Source organism: Protobothrops mucrosquamatus, unplaced genomic scaffold, assembly GCF_001527695.2.
Source record: "Protobothrops mucrosquamatus isolate PMUCROS unplaced genomic scaffold, P.Mucros_1.0 scaffold600, whole genome shotgun sequence".
Taxonomy (NCBI): Eukaryota; Metazoa; Chordata; class Lepidosauria; order Squamata; family Viperidae; genus Protobothrops; species Protobothrops mucrosquamatus.
The window spans coordinates 319,071-340,293 of NW_015386899.1; the positions used below are offsets into that span (position 1 = coordinate 319,071).

At 40.1% G+C, this 21,223-nt stretch overlaps 1 protein-coding gene across 2 annotated transcripts; it reads right to left on the minus strand.

Annotated features, from left to right (window-relative positions):
- Positions 1–4,490: 4,490 nt before the first annotated feature.
- Positions 4,491–21,185, minus strand: GPS1 (G protein pathway suppressor 1). Of its 2 annotated transcripts, none has more exons than XM_015817522.1 (14): positions 21,118–21,185; positions 15,382–15,474; positions 13,845–14,026; positions 11,302–11,466; positions 10,305–10,440; positions 9,943–10,020; positions 9,358–9,418; positions 9,013–9,098; positions 8,672–8,766; positions 8,107–8,212; positions 7,197–7,277; positions 6,929–7,066; positions 6,031–6,165; positions 4,491–4,922 (listed from the first exon to the last, which is right to left on the minus strand). In XM_015817522.1, the coding sequence occupies exons 1-14, from the start codon at positions 21,148–21,150 to the stop codon at positions 4,848–4,850; spliced, it is 1,464 nt and encodes a 487-aa protein (XP_015673008.1). In that variant the 5' UTR covers positions 21,151–21,185; the 3' UTR covers positions 4,491–4,847. The 2 variants fall into 2 exon arrangements, with proteins under 2 accessions (XP_015673008.1, XP_015673009.1); XM_015817523.2 differs by lacking the exon at positions 21,118–21,185 and adding an exon at positions 19,154–19,336.
- Between the last annotated feature and the right edge of the window lie 38 nt (positions 21,186–21,223).

A 21,223-nucleotide genomic window follows, 5' to 3' on the forward strand; every position in this document is an offset into this window, starting at 1 on the left:
TGCAAGTCAGGGATTGCTGAGGGGTGGATGCTTGCACTCTCATCCATTCACAAATACACACCCACGGAGGTAAAGTTGCACTTTCACGTGTGTTAGCAGACTGACCCATCTTCAATGTGGCGATCAGGAAGCTGGAGTTTATCCCAATGTCTCATGTTTAAATACCCCACTCCCTTTTATATAAGAAAAGATTGACAAGCTTAGTCATAGTAAGCAGTCAAGATTACATTTTGCAGGGCTTCTCATGCAATGAGGAAAATGAAAAGCTAAGTGAGGGAGTATGCTACCCACTTACGGATTACAGGTTAACAAGGCCTAAAGTCATGCTTTAATTCACACACATTGAGGAAGATAGGAAAGATAAGGACCTGCATTTAAGTGAGGAACCAAGCAACTAATCTACTAGTATCTGCCCATCTGAAAGGAGAACAATGCCCTGCTTTTCTAGAGTCTAAAGAAATTAGTCTCACCATGTGATGGGAGGCAGTTTGTAGCTTGCTCAGCCTAACTTGTGGTGGGTTTCTATTACTTAAAAATGCCCTCACTGAAGCAGAACCCTATTCCGCATATTTGGTAAAGGTTGAAAGCCTTTGGGCAGAAAACCCCAAGACTTCCTATGGGAAAAACAAGTCCCAAAGGCTGGATCTTTCATCTGGCAGATAGGTGGGGATTTGAATATGAATTCTAGCCCCACTGGTCACTTCTGACACTTCTACATTGCATTGATCGTTATACTGCTCACAGCAAGTGTCACACAGACGACAGAACTAGGAGTAGGCCACAAGTTGGCTGGGGAATTCTGGGAGCTGAAGTCCACGCATCTTCAAGCAGCCAAGGTTGAGAAACACTGGACTGAATCAGCCAAGGCAGCTAAGAAAAAATACATTGATGAAAGGCTCTCCATGTGGATATCGCTGTGGCAAGCCAGAGATTTGTGCTGTTTTCCAGCAACTACAGCTGTCCTATAATCTAATGCCTAATTTATTTAATTTGTATCTCACCTTTATTATTTTTACAAATAATTCAAGGCGCCAAATATATCCTATTTTCCCCATAACCACCACCCTGTGAGGTGGATTGAGCTGAGTGAGTGATTGGCCCAAAATCACCCAAGTGGCTTTCATGGCTAAGGCAGGACTTGAATAATGATCTTCTGCTTTCTAGTCTTATGCAGACTAAATGCATGGAGGGATAGAGGAACTACTGGCACAGATTTTGTCCCTAACTTCTAAACTCCAATGCCGTTGAGAGTTTTAGTTCAAGGTACCTTCATCTGAATCTACAGTTATGCCATATTAGGGCACTCGCATGTCACGAGAGCCATTTTGGTCTAGTGGTTAAGGCACCAGACTAGAAAAGAAACAAAAGAAATATTACAGAAGAAGGGAAATGGATATCACAACCAAAGCAAACTATACAAATCAAATGGGCCCACCACTGATAACCAGTCAGACTTCCTTAAGGGGAAAAAGCCACTGGAGTTCATAGCAATAAATCACAGATGTGTTTACAGACTCCCAATAGGTATAAGCCAGAATTAGAAAGATTTGGATCCACCCTGCCCCCCTACAAACTTTTAAACACTTTCTAAAAACCTGGCTTTTACTCCAAGCTACAGGAAATCAGTGGTGGGCCCATTTGATTTGTAGAGTTTGCTTTGGTCGTGATATCCATTTCCCTTCTTCTGTAATATTCCTTTTGTTTCTTTTTAGGTTGTAATTGTATGCTGCGTAGAATCAATTTTGAATTGGAGCAGCCTTATAAATTGAATTTATATATGGAGCCTATCTGAATAATATTTTGCTCTACATGACAGTTATTTTTGTCCGATTTACTGCAGATTTACACTTACACTCTGTCCTGTATATTTGATTTTTAAAGTTGCTTCTTGCTTGCCTTCTCACACAGTCCAAAACAGCTTGTAATAAAAGCTGTTGAAGGCTTTAAGTGAATTAAACCCAAAGACCCGCAGCATTGTTATGAGTTGAAGATTTGTTGATTCATACGTCATTGGCACAATATATCTTCAAACATTTCTAAAACTCTATAGTTTGATAAAATTAAACCACTGTTAGTGGATTAAAGTTATGACTGCCAACAGAATGGCTATGAGTTTGGAGACAAAAGAGTTAAGTATTCTGTTAAGGTACGTGAGATCCTTAGGGATGTCACATCCTATCTTCCCAAAAGCCAGGAAATCTTTAAAATACGACCACATAACAGGACTGGGTACCGTTTGTCGATTTACAACCCATTCATTTAGTGACTGAAGTTAAAGCAGCATTGAAAAAAGTGACTTATTACCAGTATTCACTTATGACCATTGCAGCATCCTCATGGGTGCGTGATCAAAATGGCATTGATTTATGACAGTTACACTGTCCCGAAGTCATGTGATCACCATTTATAACTTTCCCAGTCAGTTTCTGACAAGCTACGTAACGGGGAAAGCCAGATTCACTTAATGATGGCATGATTCACTTAACAAACCAGTAATTCACTTAACAACTGTGGCAAAAAAAAGTCATAAAATGAGGTGCAACTCACAACTGCCTTGCTTAGCAATGGAAATTTTGGGCTCCATTGTGGCCATAAGTTGAGGACTATCTGTAATATTCTCAGAATTATAGTTTGTTTCTCATGAAATTTTTCCTTAGGGAGAGCATCCAGAGAGCATCCCCATACCTAGAAAGGACATAGAACTCCCTTTTTATACCAGTGACATAAGATGCTGAAAACCTGCTAAAACAGTAGATAGGTTTGCTCAGTATAAATAATCCTGGCATTCCATACACCTGGCATTCCATACAGACTTGAAAACAATATGTATCTTTCCTTATTGTACTGTGTATATTGCACATCAGATTCTTATGCAGTTTCACACTAAGCCCTATGGTTAGGTATCTTCAGACTAGACTTCATGTTAACTCAGGCTGTACCTTACCCATTGCCTCAAAAACCAACTATTTTGTTAGGAAGGAGCATCTATTAGAGACCAAAGAAATGTATGGAACATAGATAAAATGAAAAAAAATCAGGAAAGTGAAATATCTTCTAACAAAAGCAGCAGCAGCTTGCTAAGTCTACTAATAATTAAGTTATATAACTATTCCAAAAAACTGCTTCTCAAGAACTGAAGAAGGCCAACACATATAGAACAGTATTGGGAAAGGGTTGTAATTTCATTTTTAACTGTGTCTGTGAGCAACGGAAGTAAGAAACCTCCTTTTAAATTCTGAAAATCTCAACATTTAAGAAACCCAAAAACCATCCCCCAACTTGACCCATAATATAATATGACTCAGCAGATTAAGAAAAGTCAAGGTTTATATACTGCAGAGTCATTTGTTTTCAATACTGGGTTAAAATTATTTGGCTTAGGCAGTTTAGTTTAAGCTTGTCTAAAGTAATGATGTGCTTATTACATTATGCTATCTTCAGTGATTAGTTTTACCTACTGTTCGTTTTCAAGGGTCCTTTATGTCACACTATATACACATTGCCTTGAAGTCTATGAGGAAAATTCAAAATATTTCAGCACTAAATGCATATGGGTTCTTTAAAGAAAGGGAAGGAAACCTTACATATTTTGCAATGAAGTATGTTAAATGTTGTATAGTACTACTTGTAAAGCTCCCATTAAATTATGTAGATTAAATATGGATCAACCGTCTCACTGATTTGTTTCCATACTTTTATAAAAATGGTATGGTATGATACACTAGGATTAAAGGGTCCACAAAAAGATGTATTCAATATCATCTGGGATTATAATTCAATCAATCCTTAATTTCAGAATTGCACCCTTCAGATACCTATACTAGAGTATAATTGAGCTGAGTTTGTGGAGGAGAGCAAGAATTAATGCTCAGATCTGCAGTTATCATTGCAATTATGTTTTTAATGCATAGGAGAGAATGTGGCTTTAAACTAAACAACATTAACAGTGTCTGGGAAAAGTAGATAAATTGGCCAAGAGTTAGATCCAAATTTGTAACTGCTTCCTTGGGATGAACCCCAATGAACCTCCCCAAATGTAAGTAACTGTGGAACACTCAAACACTCAACCTACGCTTGTTAACGCAACACAATCTGAGTCAGGCCTGTGACCACATACCCCTTTTGTTATAAAGTAAATTAAAAAGGAAAGTAACAGTGCAGGCAGGCAGGCAGGACCTGCCCAAGTGCAGAGGGAGACAATTCCACATGTGTCTCCCCCCACCGCACCCCATTTGGAGCAGGGATTATCAAAGGAACCAACTATTCAACTGAGGTCTGGGGATGTGAAAACAAGCCAGAGCACACACCCTTAGAAAAAACAAACCCAGGAAGAACAGATTAAAATGGAGCTGATTCCAGGTGAATAAAAACACAGCCTTGAAGTGAATAAATGGAAAGGATGCCTGCTTTCCTGTGATGCTGTCCAAGAGACTCTCAGGGTCTGAGACGATGCATTCGTACAAATGAGAAGTTCTGCACGAACACACATGTCCTCGAGATTCATGCTATTTATCTTTTACTGAACAAAAACAACAAAGCTCTTTTGGCAGCTGAATGAAACCAAGATCAGCTTCTGTTTGTGAGAAACCCTGGGAAGGATAGGATGAAGCCAGCACTCGCAGGCTTGCATATTCTCAAAGGGCTGCATCTGACGAACGTTGTTCTAAAAGGAGTTCTCAGACTCTCAAAGCTTGCCTTCAACGGTCTTGCCCTCCCCGCCCCCGCCCCCCAGCCAGAGAGTCCGAAAGGCACCGAGGGACAGTTGATGTTGTGGATACTGGGTACACATGGCCCTGGGTATGTGGGGCAGGGAGGGAAGGGACAGTCTTTTGCTGGCTCAGAGAGCTTCACATGTTGGTGCTCATCCGGGACTGGCTGTTTGCTGGAGTGAGTTCACCTTGGCTTCCTTCTCGTGGAGGAGACTGTAACAAGGCAAGAGAGAGAGACCCAAGGCCCAGTAAGTAATCAGCTAGGAAAAAAAAGCTTCTCTCCCATTCCACAAGTTGCCACAGCAGCAGGCAAGTGAAGGAAACCCCCAAGGAGCCAAAACCAGATCAATGGAATAATTAGGACTAAAAGATTAGGCGGCATTTAGAGACATAGTTTTACTCCTTCAGGAAAAAAAAGGGGGGTAGTGGTAAAAGAACCCCACCTTTTGGGCTGTCTCACAAAATATAACACAGTTAAGGGAAACTGAGGATTTAGGGCCCCAAGGATAAAGGTCTCTCCTAAGGCTGGGCAAAACTTTTTGAAAGAAGGGTTTTGTAATGTGTGCGAGTGAAGCCCTCTTCCTCTGAAGAGTTCAAGCCGTTATGTCTATTGCTAGGGTCACACAACTACTTCAAAATCCATTCCCAGCTCTGTTTCTTTCAAATGCCTTGCATAGCCCTCTCCTCTTCCTGCATCTTTTCGGTAGATCTGCCAAGAAAAATCCACCTTTGGATTATGTTCATTTTGTCATTTCCTGCTGCAGGAACCACTGTGTACGATACATAATAAAACAAAGTCATTCATTGCTACAACATGTACAATGGACTCAAACCTAAGACACTTTTGAAGTGGAACTAGAGGGATTTGGGGAGTGAAAACTGCTCTTAATCTTGAGGGTGTATACCAGAGCTACAGTCAGAGGCAAAGTTCCTTGTAGCCCAACCTGGGGAGCCAGATTGAAAAAATGGCTATTATCATCAGATCCACAAGTGGATAAGTATATTTGGTTTTTACAGAACAGAAAATTTGACCAGAAAGGCCTTAGGCTTAATGCAGCAAGGCTCTTCTTACCTTCACGGCAACTTTGTATTCAAATAATAAGATACTTCTAAGAAAGATGAAAGTCTTACCTAACCTGCTTGAGACCTTCAAATATTTAAGCGTCAGCTAAAATAATTCAGGAGATGCACAGGAACTGCTCGCCCTCGTTCCGCTCATCAGCTCGGCTCAAATGCTCTCATTTATATTTACATCAACGGCTGATTGATGCTGGCCCGTGAAGATGCAACCCCCTGGAGAATGCAGGGCATTTTTGCTCACCTTCACATGGATCTGATTACGCAGGACAGCAGCTCGTAGGATCATAGCTTTGGCGCGACGCTGAAACTCCTTTCCCATGAGTAGGGACTTTTCAAAGGTAGTACTGCGTTGGTCAACATCTCTGGCATACAAAATCTACAGAATAAGATCAGGTAGCGGGGGGGGGAGGAACAAAGACTATTCAGAGACGAAGAGGAGCAGCAAATGAGTGCCACGGGGTCTCTGGGTAACAAAAAGCAACAGCCCTTCTAGCATTTCTTGGGGGAAATGAAATAGAGAAAAGCATCTTCCGAAAATTTAAAAGCCAAAAGAATTGAGACCTTTTTACGTAGAAACAAAATAATTTTTTTCTTTAAATAATTACTTAAACCAAAGCAGGGTTTCTTGTACCCAGAAGTTATACCTTGTTTACAATATCCAGATTCTTATATTGGCTACAATATTCCAGACCACAGTTAGTCCTCAACTTACAACCATTTATTTAGAGACCTTTCAAAGTTACAACGGCACTGAAAAAAGTGACCTATGACTGTTTTTCACACTTACAACCACTGCAGGATCCCTCTGGTTACATGATCAAAATTTGGATGCTTGGCAACTGGCATGTATTTATGACGGCTGTAGTGTCCTTGATCGCCTTTGGTGATCTTCTGATAACTACAGCAATTCACTTAACAACTGTGCCAAGCAAGGACATTAAATGGGGTAAAACTCATTTAACAACTGTCTTCCTCAGCAACAGAAAGGGTGGGATCAATTGTGGGGCCCAATAAGCTGTGGACTGCCTGTATGGCGTTAATTACAATGTGCAAACCATTAAGTTCATTCTTTCTAGCTAGCCATTGGCCTCCAGCAGTGGCCAGAGACACTTAGAAGCACTTGCACGACAGGGACTCACCTTGCTGTGGGAGTCTATTCTGGCATTTATTAGCCCCTCCAGGATCAGCTGAGTGAGCTCATCCTCCAGAGCTGCCACAGTAGTGTTGAAAGCAGTGGCCATTCTGCGCATGTCTGCTGACACATAAGGGCTGAAATACTGGAAATAAAGGGAAAAGTCAAGAAAGAAACAGAGACAGAGAAATACTCTGAGAGTGACTCTGCACTGTATTCAGTGAAAAAAAGGAACAAAGGAATGTCAAAATGCAGCCACAGGTAAAGACAGCTACCTGGATAAGGGCCCGATTTCGTATCTGGGTGTAAAGCGTTCTCACGTGAGGTGCCAGGTACATATCCAATAGTAGGTTATCCTGTCCAGAATAGAAAGAAGAATGGACATAAAGCTTTCCAAAGCTTTGCTCTATAAAGCAATCATTTCTAGTGTTTGCAAAATGTTACTAGTAAACAGAAAAGAAACACTGGATCTACCTAATAAGATTTACCAAGGCACTGCCACATTTCCTTTGGAGTTACCATAACATCCATTAATCGCTTTCTAATAATTTGCTATTAACCTGGGAGAACTGGAAGTAACTGTAATAACGGAGGAAAAGAATATCCAAAACTGTTAACTGTTTCCATGGTTTTTTCCGAACAAGCCAGTCTAAAAAAAACCCCCAATAACAACATCCAAAGCATGCCAGGACAATTTTTTGAAAGAGATAGTAAGACGACAAAAGACAAATCTTATACATGTAGCTGAACTAACTCTCAAGATTGTACAATTTCAGCTTAACAGCTTTATATGGGCAGTCTCTTCCTCTAGCAACATTTATTTGCTTTCCTGAATTTTTTTCAAAAGATATTTAATAGGAATCTGTGTATATCTATAAGAATACATAGCTATAACATATTTTTCTATTTTTCAGACTGAGCTTAATGCCCAGTAGCCTGTGATAACATTTTACCTGAACACACTGAAACAGAATGTAGTTAAGGCTAACATGCAAGAAAGGCAGAAATTCTTGTACCCCCCAGACTATGACTTGGTATTATCTCTGAAGTCTTTCATTTACCCCTTCCTAAGCCAGGCTTGCTTATGCTTCTGAGACAAGAGTATCTTTGCCCAATTAAGAAAGGGTTCTCACAGTTCAAATGCTGTTGAAGCTAAAACTAAAACACTAAAACTCTAGGACATACCTTCATCTCATCCAGCATCTTGAGACATGAAGCATATTTGGATTCATAGAACTTGAAGATGATGTCACGCACCTGTGGCTCTAGCTCCAAGAACAGTTTGAAGGAGCTGCAGATACAAAAGGATTCACACAACCCAGTCTAGTCATCATTTATGTCTCTTTCAAAGAGGGCAATTCTATTCAATGGGAAAGTCATTTTGATTGTGTGATCATTTCTACAAGGTTGTGAGTAACTACTGTCTCAAGAGCCAACGGGAATGGCAGTGGAAAGGCATGACGGTCTAAAATCTGAACTCGGATCGGAATAAGTCTATAATTCTTCATTCTGCCTTTTTTAAAATTACAGGTAGTCCTTGACATATGACCATAATTGACCAGTCATGAGCACTACCAGTACCAAGGAAAAGTAATCGGAAGAAATTAAAATTGAGTATGGTGGACACAAGCTGAGGGAGACTACATAATCTCTTTCACTCTTGCCATTTGTCTGCTCCCATTAATAAATCCACTAACACGTCCATTATAATTTAGTTTATTTCATCATCAAAGTTCCACAGATCATTTACCTGCTGGAGATGACATTACGTTGCAATTCTTGTCGGTCGAAAGTTGCTAGTGCACACAGGCCACCATATACAGCTACATTGCTAGGAGAGAGCAGCTGGAAAAAAAGAGAGAAGGGACAGCCTCTAAAGAATAGAGATAAAGAGCCCAAGATTGCCTGAATCCTCTCCCCAGGTCTCCAAGGAAAAGAGGAGGTGGCCTTCCCAGAAAAAAAACAAGGAGAAAAAAATAGCTGATCTCTCCAGATTTAGCTTGGAAAAGGTCACAGAGGGTCTCGTACGTGCCATTTCCTCCACATTAAACCCCACTGTTTTGCCAGCTCACATCTCTTCCACATCCTCACCTCAGGGAAGTCACAGTGATCAAATGAGGCCAACAGGAAGCACTTTGCTGCCTGCTTGTACTTCCGGGCAGCTAGTTCAGCCAAGCCTGAGAATGAGATTAAGTTACTCTTTTGTGCAGATGAATTGGGAAAAAAGAGAAGGCCAGGGGTCACACAGAAACCTAAGGGAGAGCCTCTTAAATTAATAATAGTTTCTAGGAATAGAGACTGACTTGGGTTTTTTTGTCCAGTTACAATGTAGGGAGAGATATTGGAAAGGCAAATTTCGCTAGTACATTGCACTGCTTGGACACAACCATTACCACTAAGGACAACATCAGTTAAGCAAGCAAACCATTTTCTCACCTGCGGCACATTTCAATTTGGTAAGGATGGCCTGTGTCTGACTGTCCCGTTCTCCTCTTTGCTAGACAGGAAGGAGGGAGGAAAATCACCAAATGAGCAATAATATATTAGCTAGTTCATTCCATTAAGCTTTTCTGAGGAAGCAATTCTGTTCTCTGTTGTTTTTTTTCCCCCTTGGCACGGATCAAAAGCACATCTGAAAGGCAGATGGATCCATTCAAAGCTCTAAACAGGGATCATGTGCGTAACACATTATCATGGAAGCCAATGAGGAAATTGAATCTCTGCTTCTTTTCATAAGGGAATCTGAACCTCACGTCTATTTCCAAGTTCATTATTAATTAAATAGCTCTAACAATCCTTCTACAAGTTAAAACAGTATGCAGCATCACAAAGAGGACTATATTTTTATCAGCAGATCAAAACAGAGCAACTAAAGGCAAACGAGGAATTAGCACGATCTAGCATACGACTAAATCGGAGTGAGCTAATTCCAAATTCCCATTTGCTTGGGAAAGTCAGCAGGTGATCTTGAGTCGATCACTGGAATGTATTGCAACAGATGAGATGGAAAAAGCTTACTACCTCTGCAATCTCTGGCGTGGATTCTGCTTTGCTCACATAGCTCAGGACATGGGACCAGTTTTGAAGATAAACACTGACCTGCAAAGAAACAAGTCCAGACATATCTGACAAGTTCTACTGTGTGCTGTAATTGTGAAAAGAGACCTTTCCTGAGGAGTTGTAGTAGCCTACCATTACTGACTCATTGAGACCTCATGAAAAGCACTGATGGGAAAACTTGAAATGCAAAGATAGGAAAGGAAGGAAGGAAGGTTTATATGTTAATTATGAGTTGGGGGGGGGGAAGCCTATCTTGAACAGAGATTAAATTCTACTAGTCTCCCCTCCCCAAATAAAGGACTGTGAGATAAATTGCTGTTTACCTTGATAACATTGAGGCACATGTTAATAACATGCTTTGCACTGGTGCAGTAATCACGAGCTCGTGAATAACATTTAAGGGCATTGCTGAGGTCTCCACAGTCAAGGTAATGATCTCCCAAGTCATCATGGCCTCTCCTAAAAAGAAGGTACGTGTCAGCTATAAACAAGTAAGCGTCAGAAATACATAATCCTAAACATTGTTCGCCCTTGTCCAAAAAGTCTAACTACTGGGTAACACATGGTGAACAATGTTTTTATGTATTTCTGGCAGATACTTAGCGTCAGCATTTCCATAGAAAACTAAAAATGAAGATCAAGTATACTTATTTATTATGCTTCTATTACAAAAATCTATTGTGCTTCATGGCTAAACAGTTCCATTGCCTCTTCTGAACATTTGCAAAACTATTCAAAAGCTACCATGAATAAGACCCACCATTGCTGAGGAATACAACTGTTATGCAGATTATCAGTCAACAAATGTATATTACATGAAGAAGAGTGTAAGATACATGCACTGCAAAATCTGAGAGTGGGAATAAGAAGTAGCAGCATTAGGAAGAATGTGGGTCAGAAGGAAAAAAAATTATATTGGGGATAAACTGTGTCTCACATATTACATGTTTAGAATAAAAATACGGTGAGCAAATTATTAATTCTTGGAAATGAGAGAAAAACAGTTCAGTCATTCAATTTCCTTTCTCAAGACACATTTGAGAAATGTGACTACAGATTATGGAAAAACCTTTTCAAGTGAAAAGGAAATGTGTAGCATTTTCTACACAAATGTTCCCTCATGGTTTTATTTCACGGCAACATGTATCAGAAAACTGTAAACAATACATTCAAGAAAATGCCATTTGAAGAATATGCAGCCCATCAAATGATTCCAAAAGACACTTTAAAATGTTATTCTGGACTTAGTTTTACAAATTCGTAACTACCAACTCCAATTTCTTTTCTTCTTTTTTTATTTGTTAATTTCCTTAGTATCACCTGATGCTTTCCTTGATTGAATTTCCTTTATAATTCTTAAGATCCGTGTCTAACTTTTCCAGTTTGAGAAGAGCTTTTTTGCGTGTAGCCTCGACCCACGCTGTGTCTAGAGGAGGAGGCTCTATCCCACCATCTGGGACAGCGTCAGGTGTGTTCTGCAGCTCTCTAAAAAAGAAAACAGTAGATACACAAAGTGTACAGGGACACAGAATCATCTGTTACCTACAGATATAACAAAAACCTATACCAGTGATGGCAAACCTTTTAGAGACTGAGTGTCCAAACTGCAACCCAAAACCCACTTATGCATCGTCGAGTGCCAGGTGGGCGTGGCCAATTGGGTGGGCGTGGCCCATTGGGTAGGCGTGGCTGCGGTGGTAACGGCAGACTGGGTGGGACTAAAAAGTTCAATCAATCAATTCCAACTTTGCAAGATCTTTTTTTCCCGCGAGAAGTTGAAATTGACTGAACCTTTTTTTTTTTACACATGGCGGCAGAGGCCTGAAGCGAAAAAGTTTTATAAAATCGAGCTGAAGGCCTAGGACTGGGGCGATGGCATGCGTGCCCACAGAGAGGGCTCTGAGTGCCACCTCTGGCACCCGTGCCATAGGTTCACCACCACTGACCTATATACTGCCACAAGCTACAAGAATTGAGAAGGATCGTAGTAATGCATTAGGAGTACATCAATTGGCTCTAGACAATATTGATATTTTGAAGAGTGAAACTCTACATTCAGAAAAGAAGTTCTACTGATATATAGAACTCCCATAATGCCTTGCCACAGGCTGCGCTGAACGGGTTGATGGGAACTAAAACGGATGACATATCGGAAAACTACTACAGAGAGAAAAACAAGACAGATCTCTTTGCTTCACAATTTGAGGGAGGAATAGCAAAATATCTGTGATTTAAGCAAAGAAGGTAAACAAAGAGCCAAGACAATCAAAAACTGACTTTAGTAGCCTAACTATGCTCTACCTCCCGGCTAGCTGAGATTTTATTTAAACAGCAAACACTCTCAGCTATGCTTGATTCTGATGCTTGGTTCATCAAAATATCAGAAAGCAAATGAAAGGGCTCCCTTTCTACTGGTGCACGAGTGGCTCTAAAGATGTAAAGGAGGATCCCAAACTGAAACCATATGCAAGAGCTGAGCAAAAATGGTAACCTTCTGCATGCAGTCATCTGGCTAATAGGGGGCCTCTCCCAGGGCTTCCTACTTTTTGTACATACACATGGTACTGCAAAATGTCCGTGGGAATGGAATATGGCAATAATAGTCCTAAGTGAAAATGTCAGCGTTCCACCTTCAATTTCAATACAGCCAAATACCTTAGACCAGGGGTAGGCAACCTTGGCTCTTTTATGATTCGTGGACTTCAACTCCCAGAATTCCTGAGCCAGCTATGCTGGCTCAGGAATTCTGGGAGTTGAAGTCCACGAATCATAAAAGAGCCAAGGTTGCCTACCCCTGCCTTAGACAGACTGCAGTATCTAAATATAGGTAAGGTAGGATGTTAGCACAATTTAACATTTTACCAACAGTTGACTTGGAAGTATAAGAGAATATCTTACAATTAGCAGCTTTGCCCATGCAGAACGGGTAATGGTGAGAAAGTTGCTCATTTTCTTCTGAACTGCCCCTTTTATAAGGATATTTATGCATGCTATTAGGAAATTCTCCAGAGCATCCAGACTTATTATCTTTAGTTTCCATTATCTAAAAGGCACAATATAGTTTCCTGGAATGCTTTTCAATTTTGCTATATTACCTACAGATATCAAAAAGGGGTGTGTGCTTGTTTCAGGGAAAACTGTATGAAATCTGTGCCGTAGTATTTTGTATCTATTAGATTTTGTGTTAGAAATGATAATTTACATCCTATAGTTTGTTGCACATTGTTATAAATGTTAGTTTTAAAACACCAGAATAATCTTTTTAAAAAACTGTCATAAGCTAATAGGTTTACTTACTTTTATAGATTTTTTAGATATAATATTCATAATCCATGCAATATTTAATTCATGTCATTCATATTTGCATGAATGCTTTATTACATTTAACTGTAATTTATCTTGCTGTATGCTGGTTATTAACATTCTCTCTATTTCTCTCCCTATATATATATGTGTGTGTGTGTGTATGTATATATGTAGGTAAACACACACACAGATATAGTTATAGTTGACTGACGCAAAGTCAGTCAGCTAAAGACACACACGCACACACACACACAAATACAAACACTATATATATTATAAGCGTTCATTAGCCACTGCTAACATTGTCAAAGTGTAAGCTAACATTGGAGAGACATTGTTTTTTATAGCCCTTTAAGTATCGGTGATTTGGCCATCAAGCATGTAATAGGTCCGTCAGTTCGCTGCCCGCATGTGATTGGATGTATCAACCTCAATTCAGCTATGTTAGCCGGTATCTGCTTAGCTCCCATTGCTCTACTTATAGGCTGTATGCGCTGTTTATATTTAGTACTGTGCATCCCCAACAAGCTTCTCAAGACTCTTCTTCATCTTAGTACCTGGTAGCTTCAGTCAATTTTCGGTGAATCTCTTCATAAACATCCACATTGAATGTTCTTTGGACAAATGAGAGTGCCATCTTCAGGGCTTCCACTCGCAGCTGTGGGCAATGGTCAGCAATGAACTGCAGTCTCTCAATCCTCATCAGGCCACTGTAACTTGCTGCATACTGCTCCAGATCCTGAATGCCCCAGCCGGAATGAAGAGATCAAAGATTGTAGTGAGTACTAGCCCAACTATTAGGCTCCTTGCTCCTTTTTAGTCCAATAACTATAGAGCAGTGTTTCTCAACCTTGACAATTTTAAGGCATGTGGACTTCAACTCCCAGAATTCCACAGCCAGCATTGCTGGCTGTGGAATTCTGGGAGTTGAAGTCCACATGCCTTAAAATTGTCAAGGTTGAGAAACACTGCTATAGAGGAACCATAGAGTTCCTAGCTCTAGATCCTGAAGCATGCATGAATCATTCTTGGATAATTTTTGTTTTTTAATGACAATTATCCAAATTGGACATTTTTTGTTACATTCTGTAATCTGTGGAACAGATATCTATGCATCAACATTCTTTGTAGAATTAATACACTGGATCATATCATACTACATACATCATTTTTTTATCTCCAAAAAGAAAAAAAAAGTAATAACTGGGCCCACTGAGGAAGCTGATAAAACAGTACACCTATTTTATTCCCACAACAACTTTGTGAGGTATGGTGGGCTGAGATAGAATGACTGACCCAAAGTCAACCAGCTTTTGTGGCTAAGGATGAATAGACTTGAGCTAAGATTTTTCTACTCCTAGCCAAGTTCTTAACCTCGATGCTGTAAAAGCTCATATGATGATGACACTCTCCAAGACTGTAGAACAGACAAAGAAGAACTAGTAGGTACAGTTATCACAGTAATGATTTTTCTCTCTTGAGGCAATACATATGAAGTTGATCTAGACATTGGTAATTTTATTCCCAATATGGGGTTAATCCTGACCTATTTTATAGGGCTACTGTAAGGTTTATAATCAAAAGCACTACCTAAATATAAGAAATTTGTTTTAAATTTACAACTCAAGCACTGATAGTTATATGAGATAGGACAAGCGGATAGCACCATCAGTCTCAAAAAGTTAAGCTGGCTGATACTTGTAAGACTGGAAGCTGAAAAAGCATCCTGGAAGAAGGCAATGGCAACCTATTTCTCTACTGGTGCCACTAAAGCAACACAGGTATCTTCTTAAGGTCTCCTAATAGTTAAGCTCCACTCAAAAGTCACTTTATCAATAGAAGAAGAGGAAAACGGTGGACTGTTTTTGTTACCCAATGTGAAAGAGTTTCTAGCAGTTGTGATTCAACTCCCCCTCGCCCGCCATTTTAACTGACAATGTAAATCAATTTTCCTCAATATACTGTATAAGCAAAGGTTACAAGTAAAACAATGAACAGATAGCATTTGCTTAAATGAAGGACTGATGGAGAACCTGGGTTTTGGAAGACAATTCTAAGAAGCCCGTTCTGTCATTTTTGCCCTCAAGCACATACCAGAGTTGGGTTCTCCACCACATAGTTGATATCAGGTGCATTTTGCTGATCTTCTTGGGGATCTACATCAATCTGCATGGGCTCTACCGCACCCTGTAACAGCAAAGCATGTGAGTGAAACAGAAATGAGGAGTCTCCCTCCCAGCCCCAAGGGGAAGATTCCCATGCACCAGCAAACATAAATAAACTTGACATTTAAGCAATGCATCTATAATTTAGGATTTTCACTCCATGAAGTTCTTTTCCAGGCCTGCCAGAAATGCTACTCTCGCTTTGTATCACTATGTCACTCAACAGATTTCCTTGCTCCCAATAATAAAACGGAGATGATTAACCATTTTCTGAACCAAAAAAGGCAGTTTAATACGTACCAAGTATATATCAATGTCTACAAAGTTTGTTCTTATGGTGAGCAAATGGAACAATGTTATATTGGGAAAGAAATTAACAGAATTTAGGATAATTAAATTGGGATGTTTTTCTGGCTTGTCAGCTGATTATCTAAAGTTTATATTGTTTCATAGAAGTCATAGAAAATTCTAGGTATACTTTTTATTTTCATTCATAATGAATGGAAATAATTGTTAACAAGAAAATCAACTTAAATCTTTATGAAAAAAAATTCAGTCAAATCCAAGAGCACACATGCGTATAATGTATACAGTACTGAATATACTGTATCTCCACAAGGCTGAAACATGAAATAATAGTCTGAAATTATTATTGTTATTCTGCAATACGTAGCTCATTATCCAAGCTCAGGGCTGGATTTATAAGTGGGCATTTCAGACTTTGGGGAGAGGGCAAGACTGCCCTCATCACGAATTTTCTCAACAACTGAAACAAAGAGCAGTAACTTTACATGGCATGAGCAAATGCAGATTTACAATTTCATACATAAAAATTTACAAAGTTATACACTATGGATAAATCAAGCAAGCATACACACATCAGAAACATGGCTATAAATGCAAAGAAAAGTAAAACTATTTATAACAAAGGGAGCTAAATATGAACCATGACAAAAGCACAATTAAGTCTAAAACCATGTCTGAACCTCCACAGATGTCATCTTTCACACTTATTTGATATAATCTTGATCTAAAGAACTTCAGTATCAGGAATCTCGTTAGATCATATCAAAGTCCTATTTTTATTCTATGCTCTGGCCAACTGAGTTCCTTTAGAAAGCCCATAAGGATAGGAAAGCAAGAGTTTCAAGAGAATCTAGGCTTCCTTGGAAGTTTATTAGAAGTTTACCAATGAGAAATGAAAGAAAATTAGTCTTATAGCATGACCGCCTACCTATTACCAATCTTCTTCTGTGGTGTGACAGTGGGAGTTGAATATGATATCATAGGTTGCACTCTTGATTTATAACCACACAGGGCAACCCAATACCCTAACCCAGGGGTAGGCAACCTTGGCTCTTTTATGACTCGTGGACTTCAACTCCCAGAATTCCTGAGCCAGCCAGGCTGAGGGGAAAGGGAGAGGTTTCCAAGCTGAGCCATGCTGGCTCAGGAATTCTGGGAGTTGAAGTCCACGAGTCATAAAAGAGCCAAGGTTGCCTACCCCTGCCCTAACCCAAAGACCACAGTGAACCAAGAGGCAAATGCAGCCCTAACAAGGTTCCTTTATTTCTAAATCCTTTTTTTAATTGTAAATCAACAAAAACGGGTTTAAGAGCTTGTCGTTTTAAGCAGAAAATGAAGGATATTTTACCTACTTTAATTAGAAAATTGTTTTGATGAGACATAAGCCTCACAAAGACAGACTAAAAATCTTTGATCCAAAGAAAACTTTATTGCCATGAGATCCTAATTGTATTCTTATGTGAAGAGATAATGTTGTGAGTCTTCCAGAGTCATTTAGGTGAGATGGGTGGCTATATAAATTGAAGAAATAAATACTGCTATTGTGACTTTTCACCTGAACCCTATTATTTCAAAGGATACATTAAAAGGCTGGACAATAGAATGTTCAATTTCACAGAGCCTTCTGTGATTATAAATTAGCTACCTGAACACCACCACCCCAAGGTTTACGGCATTCATCTAAGCTGAGATAATTGTTTTTTTCCAATTAACCATATGCCTCAAATGGTCTGGATAATGAAATAGTGATAAAAACCAGACTTTACAGATTTATTCCATTTGCAGACATTGGAGCCACCAAATTTAGATGAACATTTGAAGATATAGTATCAGTGTCAGATCATTGGTCAATATATCTTAATAGAATGTAGATTGGCATCTGAAGTTCTGCAAATGCCATTTGACTACACTTGCTATTAGAAATATCCACTAGTTAGGAAGGTTGGGACTGAAGTAACTAACCTAGCAACATGTGAAGGGCCACAGGTTTCATAACCCTCGTCTTGTCTGGTTAGCAGAAACTCTCCAAAACCTCTCTCAAAGCCATTTGTATTGCCCAAGGCTTTTCCCACTGAGAATCTGCATTCTCTGCATATGAAATGCATATTATACAAACAAGGTATTTCAAGAAAAATGTACTTTTTCACAGTATATAGTCTTTTTAGAAGAAGAAAACGTAATTTGAGTTCTTTATGATTAAAGATGGGGTATCTGAACATATAGAAAGGGCAGACTATTTATTTATGAATCTTCTTGATCGTTTAGACCTTGTTTTTTGGGGGTGCCTTGTCTTTTGTGAATAAGCTTTTTATGGCAAAGTACTACTTTCTTTTAATTGGGGGTGCCTGAATGTCACATTGGAGAGGGCAATATCATGATGACACCACGCAACAGAATGCTCATCTAATGGCCACTCCAAGGAGCCCTCCTTCTGTCAGCTCCATTAATGTACAGTACTAAACTATAATGATATATTAATGGCATACTTCAAAACCTAGGAGAGTAAAAAGCACAACTCAATTTTGGAAAGAATTATTGGAAGTTTTAAGAGATGAAATATTGTAAGGCAATATTTCTTAAACCCAGCTTCTCCAAAAACTATCTAAAAAGGCCTAGCTTTTTGGCTTCTCCCATTCTATGGAGTCTATGAGAACTGCAGAAAAGGTTCCTGCTAGACTATATTTTTGCACATATTGTTTTTATTTCTAGGGATTAGAATGCTGTGCTTTATTACTCAGCAATTTGTTGCCAAATTTCAACTATGTGATCTCTGGAGGCCACTAAAAACAAACCAAAACAATATAGGAGCCATATGCTGTCTCTGGACCACTTATCCCTGTTCTAATAAAAGATGGGTAATTATTTCTAAAGGGACAGCCTTCTTCATACCAGTACCTCATCTATGCATTCCCTCCCACCCACCATGAAACAATGGGTCCCAAACCAGTCTTGCAGTTTTCTTAGCTTTTATAGTCGGGTGATCCTGCTGTTGTGTTAATGTCAATTGCTTTGATTTTAAGTAATGACATTTGTTAAGGAAAAAAAAATAGATGTGCATTGTTGTGTTTAAATCACTACTTAAAAGTAGAAAAATGTTTAAAATACATAAATTACATACATAACAAAGTAAAGCTGTAAAACTGCTGTGGAAAATTATAGTGTCGCCCATTGCTTCGATTCTGCAGACAAACTATTCTTAGACAATGGGAGACAAATATCTTTACTAGCAGCTCAACAGCATGTGATAAAATCCTTTATTATTTGAAATACATCCAATTCACAGAAAGGAGGGTTTTTTTAAAAAAAATAAAATAAAAGAAGAATATGCCTTAATGTTGATAAAACTCAAGTCATTCTCACTCAGACATCCTTGAGTGCTTTCTCCTTTGAGATACCTCATAAAGTAGGGTGCAGGCTGATAAGCAGGCACTCAGGCTGAAGTCTCCAGATGTACCTGGGAGGAAGAGGTCTGACCTACTGCTGCGGGGAGTGTTGTATAGATCTGTCACTGACGAGGAAGCTGAGCTTGGAACTGAACTATCCCTCATCCTGTCCTGACTCTCTGTACCCCCTCGCCCTGACACAGAGCTCGCCAGCTGCTAAAGGAAAGAAAGGAAGTTAATGCCCCTGCAGTCATAAACAGCTATAATTCATGGTAGGCTTAGAATAATATGAACTGGCTTTCTTTCGCTTTTACCGTAGGCCTTTATAATATCCATCTTAAGGTTATAAAGAATTAGCCTTTATGTGCTACATTAAACAAGTAACAAGTGTCAAATCCACTGGCTTGGATGCACAACTACCTATATACTCTATTATAAATAGTAAAATCAGAACAGATACATTTCATGAAACTTGTGACATGGTAATATGAACTTGGGCGCAGAAAACTTTCCATAATGCCCTTAGAGGAGCTAGAAAAATACATGGCATCTCTAAGGTAAGAAAGATGAGGAGGGGTTTTGGGGAGGGGCAAGTAAAAATTGTGATTTCTAAGACTTTTCTTAATGCTGCAAACCTATGACATTTGAAAAATGTTTTAGGAGATACTGATCAGAGAGAAAATTCAACATCCAAATTCCTCCCTCTGTTGTCATCTTTCAAGGTTGTTGGTTTCGGGCATCAGTTAAAATCAACAACAGAAAGACCAAAAACCCTCTGAGAAACAAAAGAGAACTTTTGGGCAGAGGACTGTAACCAGGAAGGAGACAGAAAGATGAAAAAGTTTCTCCATCCTTATTTTTGTCCTGTGATTCTACTATTCTTAACGCACCAGCAAGGGTGAAGTTTCTGACGTAGGAGATAGGACCGTTTGCCCAAATGTCTGTTCACAGGTACTTCAGTTTCTCTCATTACATTTCAGGCATCATTTTGGTTGATTTTCATCTCCGGAAGCAAATGCACAATTACAAGAGCAGCAAAAAACCCAAAAACAAAACCCAGTCAGTTTATTCCAACTTTTGAGTGGCAGCACTTGCTGGGCCACTGCATTTCATAACCAGGAGATAATAAAACAACTCTTCAATATGCAAATTGTACTACAGTATAATTCTCTTTCAGTTCATATTTAGGGTAGGGGTAGACAGTTGGTCATGACAAGTCATTTATATCTACTTCCCCACTTACGCTGTAGTGTCACCACACAACTCTCGGGGGGGGGGAATGAAGGCAGAAACAGACCCCTTAAAGCCGGGGTCTTCAAACTCGGGCCCTTTTATGACTTGTGGACTTCAACTCCCAGAATTCCACAGCCAGCGTGCCTGGCTGAGGAATTCTGGGAGTTGAAGTCTACAAGTCATAAAAGGGCCCGAGTTTGAAGACCCCTGCCTTAAAGCATTCAAACTAAGCCTATCCGCTCTGTTTCGGGAATTTCCATACAGACGCACGTTACATGTTCTCAGTCCGTACGTGGAGTGAGAAACTCGGGACTGATCCTTCGGCTAGCCAGCAGCCCCGAGAGGTCACCTCTACAATTTCCACACAATCAAAGGAAGAAGCAAAGGAGGGAGGGAGGTGGAGGTCTTAAAGGGGAGGGGAGCCGCAGAGCCAAGCGCACCAGGCGGCGGGGCCTCTCCATCTGGCGGGTGTCACGGCCAACCTCTCGCACTCCGGGTAACGGATCTGTCTTCGCTCGAGGCCGCCCCTGCCTCCCGCGTGCCTCCGCCGCCTCCCCTCCTCGAGGAGGCAGCCCGGGGAGCTTCCGAGCATAACACATGGGCTGATCCGCCGGCGGAGCTGCTCATCAGCCGCCCCCAAGACAGGCTCCTTCCCGCCACCGCCGTTAATCACGCAGCGAGCCACCACGAGACACGCCCTGCGACCAAACCCCGCAACCGACCCCTCAAAACTTCCTCGATACCTGTAAATTGAAGACTTGGACGGGTAGCGGCATATTGACCCTCGCACCATGCACCTCCGGGTCACGTCCTCCCCTCCCACTTCCACGTCCGGATCACTTACGCAAG

What these genes read in the sequence shown, in the direction of transcription:
- GPS1 (XM_015817523.2), bottom strand. Translation starts at nt 19,306, where the DNA reads ATGAGGGATAGTTCAGTTCCAAGCTCAGCTTCCTCGTCAGTGACAGAT. An exon ending in CAAATTGAAATGTGCCGCAG is followed by an intron (nt 9,099 to 9,357) that starts GTGAGAAAATGG and finishes TCTCATTCTCAG; the next exon opens with GCTTGGCTGAACTAGCTGCC. An exon ending in GTAATCAGATCCATGTGAAG is followed by an intron (nt 4,923 to 6,030) that starts GTGAGCAAAAAT and finishes GCCTTGTTACAG; the next exon opens with TCTCCTCCACGAGAAGGAAG.